The 10,894-nt window shown below is 41.1% G+C and overlaps 1 protein-coding gene across 2 annotated transcripts in view; it reads left to right on the top strand.

Moving 5' to 3' along the window:
• Positions 1-1,614: 1,614 nt before the first annotated feature.
• The window catches only part of mapk8ip2 (mitogen-activated protein kinase 8 interacting protein 2), a 42,126-nt gene continuing 32,846 nt past the window's right edge, over positions 1,615-10,894 (top strand). For both annotated transcript variants that reach the window (XM_078419623.1, XM_078419622.1), the window contains exons 1-2: positions 1,615-2,140; positions 9,429-9,534. In XM_078419623.1, coding sequence (XP_078275749.1) covers positions 2,076-2,140; positions 9,429-9,534 — 171 coding nt within the window. In that variant the 5' untranslated portion in view covers positions 1,615-2,075. The remainder of the gene's footprint in view (positions 2,141-9,428; positions 9,535-10,894) is intronic.

Below are 10,894 nucleotides of genomic sequence, written 5' to 3'. Positions count from 1 at the left end.
TGAACGTGTTCCTTTTTTTCCTTGGATTAAGCACCTTTTTGTTTTGAAACGGGCGGTTCTCTCGTAAGCCTGTTGCTGATTTTCAGTGCAGGCTCCACATACCAAGTCACAACTGTTTACGCTAGATTTTCCGGGGGGGGAGGGGGGGACTGGTATTTGCAAGAAACAGCATTCAACATCGATTAATACATTAAAAACAATAATGTAGATTATGTAGTCAATTATAAACAGTCGATAATCGGGTGCATCAGAAACGCGAGTAGAACAATTCAATATTTTAAGAGTGAGGTGTCGCTGTAAGATTTGCAGTTTATCCCTTCCCATCACCTAAAACCTATCCCTTACGCCTTTAAACTTAAGTCTTGACTTCATTCGTAGATACTTGCATTGGGTGTGCGACTGAGGTTGTGGCCAAAACCTTGTACCTGCATTTATCTTCAGTAGACTTGACTACTGTAATATTCACAAAATGCTGGAGTAACTCAGCAGGTCAGGCAGCATCTCTGGAGTGAAGGAATGGGTGACGTTTCGGGTCGAGACCCTTCTTGACTACTGTAATGCTGTCTTTACAGGTCTCCCTAAAAAAATGATTAGACAGCTGCAGCTGATTCTGAACGCTGCTGCTCGAGTCCTCACTAAGACCAAGAAAGTGGATCACATCACTCCATTTCTGAGGTCTTTACACTGGCTTCCAGTCTGTCAAATAATTGATTTCAAAATACCACTGTTGGTTTATAAAGCACTGAATGGTTTAGGGCCAAAATACATTTCTGATCTTCTACAACGTTATGAGCCATCCAGACCTCTCGGGTCGTATGGGACCGGTCTGCTTTCTGTCCCCAGAGTCAGAACTACACCTGGAGAAGCAGTGTTTAGTTTTTATGCACCACATATATGGAACAAACTCCCAGACAACTGCAGGTCCGTTGCAACTCTCAGTTCTTTTAAATCGAGGCTGAAGACTTTTCTATTTGACGCTGCCTATTAAATCAAATAATTATTCAGTTCTTACACTGCACTGTAACTTTTATTCTTGTGTTTTATACCTGTCATTCTATTTTAGCTTGTTTTTATTTTCTATTCTTTTTAATGACGTTTTAATTGCTCTTTAATGTTTTATGTAAAGCACTTTGAATTGCCTTGTTGCTGAAATGTGCTATATAAATAAACTTGCCTTGCCTTGGGGGTGGGGAGTGCAAATGGCAGAGGAATCGGATGTTGTTGACAGATGTGAACTATTCCTTCAAGATGGTTGTCTGTCAAACCTCTTACCTGCTTCGATGTCAAGCTATGTTCAGGAACGATTGCATAACATTAAAGATGTTACATAAATGCAGGTTCCGTTGAGCAGTCTGAGTGACCTGATACAGTAATTATTTTGCAAGGTTCATTGTCGCATTTTTGATTAATTCAGCACCCAGCGGCTTCGGACAGCGCTCGCTTCGAATTCTGTCTGAATCTAGTCTCACTCGGTACAGTATAAATCTGAGCGTCGCTATTTGCAAAGTCACGCCGGTGGAGGTGGGGCGGGGTGGTGGTGAAGGGACGGGGAAAAAAAACACAATTTTCCCGTCTTCACGGTGACGTGTTCATTTCCCCCTCCCTCCCCTCGTTTTATCTGCAACATCCCTCTGCACAGTCAATGCGAGGAGCTGGATGCAGCAGGAACCGAGCTGGTTTGCAATGCGGTTATGTAAAAGCTAGCTCTGCAACAAAAAAAAAACCCTCCTCCCCACATACTCTGGGGTTTCGACGCAAACCAGTGCCCCAAATGCGAAGGACAGTCAGTCCCAGGACTCGGTGGCGATGCAGCCGAGTTGGTGACGGCGTTTAGATGCTCCGCAGTGCTGGTCGCTCCCTTGTACATTTATATGTACATTACTACATCTGGTCCGCTTCGTAATTAAAGTATCGATTTATTGTTCCCACCTTCGAAGCTCCTGGTGCACGTGAAGAACGCGGATTGCTGCCTGTTTGCGGTTTCTCCCTGAACTGGAAGCTTTTATTTTTATTTTTCTCCCTCCCATCAATTGCAAAGCCTCTTGTGTCCTTGGGTTTATTTTTTGAGTCAGAAGATGGCGGATCCCACTGAGATGTTTTCACTATCAACCTTCCACTCTCTCTCCCCTCCAGGCTGCAGGTAAGAGTAGATAATATACAGTATAGATTATAAACGTAATATATTAACAATTGTAAGATCCTTACCCCTGTTACTTTTGCTGCAGTCATGCAGAAACTGATGCAATTTCCTATTAATTATCAACTAAACCCGGACACTATGTCATTTAATGATTAGGGCTTTTTAAAATTAAAAATAATAATTTTAAGAATGGAAATAAAATCGGCTGCGATACAGTACAAATTATTTGGTTAGGGTATATCCCAAGGATAAAAATGCTGCAGGTAATGACTGAAAACACGAAGTTAAGTCAGCATTTGGGCCGAGCAGACAACCAGTGACAGTTATGTAATGTTTGCTAGTACAACGGATGGTCGCAGGGCCTGCTGTGGGTGACTGAAATGTTAATGTAATTTGTGTTATTTATTTCCAAGTGGAATTTAAATCACCTTTCCCTCATTACCCACACCCTTCTACATACAAACACATCCTCTCAGCCCCGTATGTGAACACCGAACCAACCACACACCACTATGCAATCAGCCATTCAATCATCCATCTGTATGTACACACCCTATCTGCTTTACGACGCATCCTGATGTAAACACCCTCGTACATGGCCATAACCGCACATCCACTCATCCAATTATACAGAAGAACAACTTGAATTATTTTGCACTTTTAGTAAGTCAAAACACTCCAAATAATTTGCACTGCAGGCAGCAAAGTTTGAACCACTAAGATAAGAACAGGCAGTCAAAGTCTTGAACAAAAAGATTTTAAGGAGCGTATTTGAGAGATGTTAGGATTCAAGTATTGAAGGGGAAACTTCATAACTACACAAACAATAAAGGACTGATAGATTATGCTGCTAGTGTTAGATGGGTGGGAGGAGGTTCATGTGGGCTGTAAACACCATTATAACCCTATTGGTACGAGTGGTCTATTTCGTTGTTGTGCAAATCTACATAATATTCTAACGTATATTCACTTGAACATTATCAAATAAATATTGCTACACAGCCATATAAAGAAATATCAGTAGGAAGGAACTGGAGATATTGGTTTAAATTGAAGATAGACACAAAATGCTGGAGTAACTCAGCGGGACATGCAGCATCACCTGAAACATCACCCATTCCTTCTCTCCAGAGATGCTGCCTGTTCGCAAGTTTTACTCCAACATTTTGTGTCTATCTTTAAAGAAATATCAGGACAGATTAAAAGATGGATAAGGTTTGGAAGAGAAGTAGGAAGGTGAAGAAGTTGAGGGACATTATTCTGGAGGTAAGAAAAGGAGGTGAGGCACAGATTCCAGTGACAGAGTGACGGAAACTGTAGATGGTCAAGAGGCCATAATAGGAAGAGCTTTGAATTCCCAAAGGATTGTAGGAGAAGATTACAGAGTAAGGCAGGGGCAAAATCATGAAAATATTTCTAAACAAAGATGACAATGTTGTAAAAAAAAAACATTGGAATAGTTCAATCTTAAGATAGTACAGATATTAACAGGTTTCAAGAGTAGATTTAGACAATAGTCTTCATGATGGAGATGGGTTGAGGTCAGAAGCTTGGGATTTTGTAAGGTCTGTTAAGAGTTGCAAATAATTTCAGGAAAGAGTGATAAAGTCAGTGGCTAGAGGAAGAGTTTGTGATTGGAATCAAAGACCGTGGGTTCAGGCATAAATCAATGAAATTTCTGCGAAAGCAATGATGGAGATTGGATAAGCAGCAGAGAGATTGATAGAGGTGGTGGCAAGGTAGGTCTGAGGGTTTTCAGATGATGTTGCCAAGGACAGCATGTAGATGGGCAGAGCCAAGGCTGGACATCTGGGACTCCGCGAAGGTATTGGAGGACCAAGAAGAGAAGTCATCTCAGATTTTTTTCATTGATGGAACAGGGTAACTATCCAACTGGATGTTAGAGAAAAGATTTTGGAGAAGGGTGATGCAGTCAATGATTTTGAACTCATATTCTTGCCATTTCCTTGCATCTATTACAAACTATTATAGAAGCATTCATGCACATCCATGTATTTGTTATTAAAAACACATATAATCATACTGAGCTATTTATATACATTGTCACTTGTATATAGAGTAAACTATCCCTCTTGTGCACTGCTCAATACTTATCCTCATTCGCACATACTTGAGTAGCATGCATTTAGAACATAAAGTTTAGAGAATATAGTAAAATGCAGCACAGGCACAGGCTCGCAACCCACAATGAGTGTGTCAACCATGAAGCCATCCTAAACCAATCCCATCTGCCTGCACAAGGTTCATATCACTTTATTCTTTACCTGTTCCTACTTCTTTTATTTGTTGTTATTTTATATGCTTCAACCACTCTACCAACAGCACATTCCAGACACATATCACTCTGTGTGTAAAAAAAATACTTTCCCCATAAATCTCTTTCGAACTTGCATCCTCTTACTTTAAATCTATGGCTTCTAGTACTTGACATTTCCATTCTGGGATAATGAATCTCACAATCTACTCTAGCAATGGTTCCCATAATTTTATATGCTTCTATCAGATATCCCCCCAGCCTTCAACAATCAGAGACAAACAATGCAAATTTGTCCAACATCTCGTTACAGTTAGACACAAAATGTTGGAGTAACTCAGCGGGACAGACAGCATATCTGGAGAGAAGGAATGGGTGACATTTCAGGTCGAGACCCTTATACTTCCCAATTCAGGCAACCTCTCGTTGAACTTCTGCCCCTCTTCAAAGCTTCCACACCCTTCCTGTAATATGATGACCAGAAATGTACTCAATGTTCTAAATATGGCTTAATCAGTGTTTTATACAGCTGCAACATGACTTGCCACCTTTATACTCAATGCCCCAAATGATAAACACAAGTACACTGTATGCGTTCTGTACAAACAAATATCAACAAATAGAACATAGAACAGTGCAGCACAAAGCAGGCCCTTTGGTCCAAAATGTCTGTGCTGAACATGATATCAAATGCAACTCTTATCTACCTGCACATAATCCATATCCCTCGTTTCCCTGCATATCCATCTGTTTATCCAAAAGTCTCATAAATGCCACTATCGCATCTTCCCCAACCACCAACCTAGGCAGTGTGTTCCAGGGACTTCACATCCTCTATGTTTAAAATAAATTTGCCTCACACATCTCCTTGAAACTTTGCTCATCTCACCTTAAAGCTACGCCCTGATGTATTTGATTTTTTATCCTGAGAAAAATGTTCTGACTGCCTATGCCTCTCATAATTTATATATACTCCCAATAGGTCTGACCTTAACCTCTGGTGTTCCAGAGAAAACAATTCAAGTCTGTCCAAACTCTCCCTGTAGTTAATACCCCTTAATTCAGGAATCATTCTGTTAAACTGCCTCTGCACCCTTTCCAAAGCCTACATATCCCTGCTCTTCCATGAAGTAGTTCTTCCATGAAGTAGTCCCTGTATGTGATGTTATGAAATAGCCCTGTGGCTCTTGAAGTTTAAACCAAAGTGAAATATAAAGCCAGGGTATCAAGCGAAAGTTCTTCTTAGATCCAAATGGATCAAAATTAATGAGGCCTCCCATTAATGAAGCCTTTCATTTGCATATAATAGCAGAAAAGCAGAATGATGCAATGTGTTTACTAGATTATCTGCTCAGATGCAGAGTGCAGCAGGTTTGATTGTTTTTTGTGCCTCCATCATTTTCAGTCCCAAAGGCTCTATGGTATTGGGACTGCTGATTCCCAGGACAAGGGTTGCTGTCATACACCTTGGAAAGCAGCCATTACTTTGTGTGTGTGTGTGTGTGTACCTAGACAGTATGTCTCATCTGAATATTAGAAGTTGGGTGGACACGCAGTTAAGTAGCTCCCTAACTGTAGGAAGTGAGGGTGTAAAAGCTTGGTGAAAGAAAAAAAGATCACAGGATGATCCTGCACACAAACTGATTTACGCCCGTTGATTTTTTCCTTTCTCACAACACTAAATGTGCTCCTACTGCCTAGTCCCCTCTGCACTGTTGAATCTCTCCCAGTTTATTTTCTTCCACCTGTTTACTGCTCAGATACTTTCATATTCCATTCAGACTATGATTCTACTTTTCACATTGATCTTTTAATATTCCATCTAATTTAATCATGCTCAGGCTTTTTAATATTTAACCAAATATCCTGGTCTCATTCCTTTAGTACGCCATCTAGTGTAATTACAGCAGAATATAAGGAAAATTGATGCAAACTATCTTCATGATATGACCACTGAAACCCCAGCATTATTTTAGTAACTGCCTTACACAGAACACTGAACAGTACAGCACAGAAACAAGCCCATCAGTACTGACCATGATGCCAAATTAAATTAAGCCCATCTGTCTGCACATGATGCATATCCCTCCATCCCTGCATGTTCATGTGCCTCTGTAAAAGCTGGCTAAATGTCACTATTGCATCTGCGTCCACCATCCCTCTGGCTACCCATTCCAGGCATCGACCACTCTCGGTGTAAAAACAAAAACTTGTCCTTAGCGCATATCCTTTAAACATTCTCCTTTAATCAGAGAGTGGTGAATCTGTGGAATTCTGATTTCCTAGCCACAGAAGGCCGTGGAGGCCAAATCAGTGGATATTTTTAAGGCAGAGATAGATGGACTTGATTAGTACAAGTGTCAGAGTTTATGGGGAGAAGGCAGGAGTATGGGGTTAGGAGGGAGAGATAGATCAGCCACGATGGAATGGTGGAGTAGACGTGATGGGCCAAATGGCGGAATTCTGCTCCTATCACTTATGATCTTATGATCCTTCTCACCTTTAAGCCATGCCTTGAGATATTTCTACCCTGGTCTACAGACCTGACTGTGTACCCTATGTCTCCCTCTCATTTTACAGAGTTCTGTCTCCACTCTCCTCAGGCTGATGCTCAAAAGAAAACAATCCAAGTTTGTCAACCATTCCTTATACTCTCCAATACAGGCAACATCCTGGTGAATATCTTTTACACCATCTCCAAAGTCACCACATCCTTCCTGCAATGGAGTGACCAGAACTGCACACAGTACCCCAAATGCAGCCTAACCAAAGTTTGCTACAGCTCCAACGTGACTTCCTGATTTATACCCAATGCTCTGATAATGAAGCCAAGCATGCCATACACCTTCTTTACCACTCTATCTACTTGTGTTGCCACTTTCAGAGAGCTATGGACTTATACGCCATGATTTCTCTGTACAATACTCCTAAAGACCATGCTATGTACTGTTTTATTTTCTCTGACCTTTGACCTCCCAAGGTGCCACACCTCACACTTGTCCGGATTAAATTTCAAGTACCATTTCTCCACCCACATCTACAATGGCGCTGGGGCAGTACAGTGGCGCAATGGTAGAGTTGCTGCCGACAGCGCCAGAAACTCTGGTTCGAATCTGACTACGGGTGCTGCCTGAATGGAGTTTGTATGTTCTCATCTACATTTTCATTCCTGTCATTTATATCAATAAACAACAGGGGTCCCTATACTTTATCCCACAGAATACCACTGGTCATTGTCCTCCTGTCCTCTTTGTCCAAGCCAGGTTTGAATCCAATCCACCAACTCAGTTTGGAGCCCACGCATCATAATCTTCTGGATTAGTTTGTCAAATGCCTTACAAATGTGCACCTCGATGACATCCACTCCCCTGTCCTTAGCAATCATCTTTGTCACTTCCTCAAAACAACTCATTCAAGTTTGTAAGATATGACATCCTCAACATAAAGCCATGCTAACTATCCCTAATAATCCCATGTTTTTCCAAATACAAGTAAATCCTATCCCTAAGGATCCTCTACGAATTATGTGGCACCTCCAAGACTAATATTTCTCTAAGTGTGATGTCAAGAATTGAATGCAATAGTCCAAATTTGGTCTGAAGAATATTATATACAACTAAACATTAGATTCTATGTGCTGTGATGTAAATTATGCCTTAAACAAGGTCTTGTTCAAATTCAGTCTTACCTCCTCACTTGCATTTGTAGAATAGCAACGACAGAGAGAGGTTGTTCATCTGTTGAGCCTACGCCGGCTCTTTGGTGGAGCTAACCCATGATTTTTGTACTTAATGCCTGTTTTAAAGGTATATATTTTGTAGGCTATTTTATTGTCTTAGAAACTAACCTGGCTGCCTTTGTCTAGGTACAAAACTAAGAATTTCATTTATCTTTTTATAGCCTTTTTCTGCGCTTCAGAATAACTTCCGCCCACTCATCGGCAGGCAGCATCAGCCCCCGACCAAAACCCTCAGTGTGGCCAGAAATGGTGCGATAGTGTATCACTCAGACTTCCCCACTTGCCTCAGTCCCAGTCTGACTGCAGTTCAGTTATGCTGGGCAACTCGGTACATGTGTATCCTCATTCTAAACCAACTGGTGCTGAGGTCTGAGTTGCTGGATGAGGTGCCAGAGGAAGTGATCACCTATCTTTTTCTCTCTTCTCCGATATGCCTTTTGAAGTTAGTACACAAAAACTGGTTTCAGTAACTGCAGGTTGTGCTTAATCATGCCTGAAAAACACATAGCAGTTGTGGCTATTTCCTTCACACCCGGAAATTGAAAGAGTGCCCAACTGTGAATATGGTAAAGTGCAATCTGTTCAACACATACCTGACCGATGTCTACTACACTCCGACACAGAAGGTAGCAATCCTTTGTGTTGAATCTGATAAAGTTGCTGTTCTCTTCGATTTTCAAAAGAAGGAATAAAATTACTCAAGGAAGATTTGGCCAGGAGAAATGTCTTGTGTGTCTGAAATGTTAAAATGCACAAAATGTGGTCCTGTGTGTAGGTGATAGACATCCATTTGTATCAATTGGACATTTTCATACAGAAGAGTTTGTAATACGAGGGGCTTTGGCTTTGACAGGGTGTGTTGAATCGAAGTGCATCATTAACCTCTGATTTCTGCTGGCATCTAACTTTATGATAGCCAAGCCCATGATTGGCAACACTCACCTCCCATCACTTGTGGTTGTGGCAATTAAGGGGATGCTCCTCCGGTGTGGTGTTGCAGTTGACAACTGCAAGAAACTTTCTCCAGCAGGGCAAATCTCGGGGGTATGCAGTGACAGTCATTGTTGGATAGCTACCAATGTGTGTGAGATGTGAGTGTTGTACATCAGTATTGGAGTAAAGTGTACGAATTCAGTTGTGTTTGAGTTGTATTGAACCAAAGTATCACCTGTTTCTCTGTCCACAGGTGCTGCCGGAGCCACTGAGTAAATGTAACTTTATTTTTGTTTTTAATTTCACGCTATCTATTAATGTTATGGTGCTCTTCTTAATAGACCTGCACACGATATCAGCCTGGAGGAGTTTGATGATGAGGATTTGTCTGAGATTACTGATGATTGTGGAATTGGGCTGAATTATGACTCTGACCCATATGAGAAGGTAAGGGCCATGGTCTCATCAGCAACGTTCTAAAGATACTTTCTGTTATTCCAATTTCAAATGCCTTATTCCACTGACAGTTGTTGAAATTTTCTCCACTCAGGGGTAGGAACACAGGGGTAGGGACCACTGCACTGGTTGGTGCTGTTCAAAAGATTTTCTCTATAACTAGCTGAGTAGATAAATGGAAGTTACAAAAGATAGAGATTGACAAATGCATAGGGTGGGCACACTGGCATCAAAATGTTGGTTTGGGTACAATGAATGTTTGATGGTGAAACATTGTATGAAATAGTGGATATTTTGAGAACCTTTTTACCAGTGACAGTAATTCTCCAATTCGCTGTACATGGCAAGGCAGCTACTTAAAAGTTTAAAATGACCTTGCTTGTATTTTCAATGGAAATATTAATGCAGGCATTGGATTCAGTCATAAGTGCAGGCATTTAGCATTAAAATCAATAAGAGAAACAGAATGAAAGTGAAATACTCTTAAACTTGCAATATTGCTGGTGAACCAGCTGCTCTTGGAGATTTGATTTGAGCTGCTTTCTGAAGGTTAATTCTATTTTCCTTTCTGCATTATTTGGAAATGAATGAAAAAACTCTTACAGTAGTTCTTAGTCAACATGACGAGATTGTGGCAGTGGGAATTAAATGGCACAAACCTCAACCTTCTCTACATCTCTTGCACGATCTCACCACCTTCATGATTTTGTTTGAAGTAAGCAGGAATAGGAAATTATTGGCACACTGTGATCAGATAAAGGTTAAAATGAACTAGAACCAGAAAGGAAATAATCACCAGTGTCTGTAAACCTGTGCACCCATCAAGAATGCCTGGATCAATGTTGTATGTGGGAGGGTGTATGGCGAATAGAAATGGGTTCTTCCTCTGAACATGTCTCTGCCAATCATCAAGTATCTACATAAACTGATCTCATTAATCAGCACTTGCTCCATGGCCTTCAATGCATTAACGTCATGCTTCTAAATATTGTGAGCTCACCTGCCTCCAGCACCCAGTGTGTTCCAGATTCCAACTGGTTCCTGGGGAAAATGTTTTTCCCCCAGATCCTCTCTAAGACTCGTGTTCCTTACATAAACCTACGCGCTCTAGTTTTAGATACCTCTGTTATTAGGAAGGGATTCCTGCTATCTACCCTATCAATGCTCCTCATAATGTTGGACATTTCTATCAGGCTCCCTTTCTGCCTCCTTCACACTTCAGGGAAAAATCCTAGTCTATCCATTCTCTCCTCATAACTGAAACATTCCATCCAGCCAATATCCCAGGAATTTCTTTTGCACTCTCTCCAGTGCAATCACATTATCCCTACAGTGTGTTGATTAGAATTGT

Source organism: Rhinoraja longicauda, chromosome 23 (genome assembly GCF_053455715.1).
Source record: "Rhinoraja longicauda isolate Sanriku21f chromosome 23, sRhiLon1.1, whole genome shotgun sequence".
Lineage (NCBI taxonomy): Eukaryota > Metazoa > Chordata > Chondrichthyes > Rajiformes > Arhynchobatidae > Rhinoraja > Rhinoraja longicauda.
Note: the sequence above shows the minus strand (reverse complement) of the source record. Positions and strands in the feature narration are given on the sequence as shown.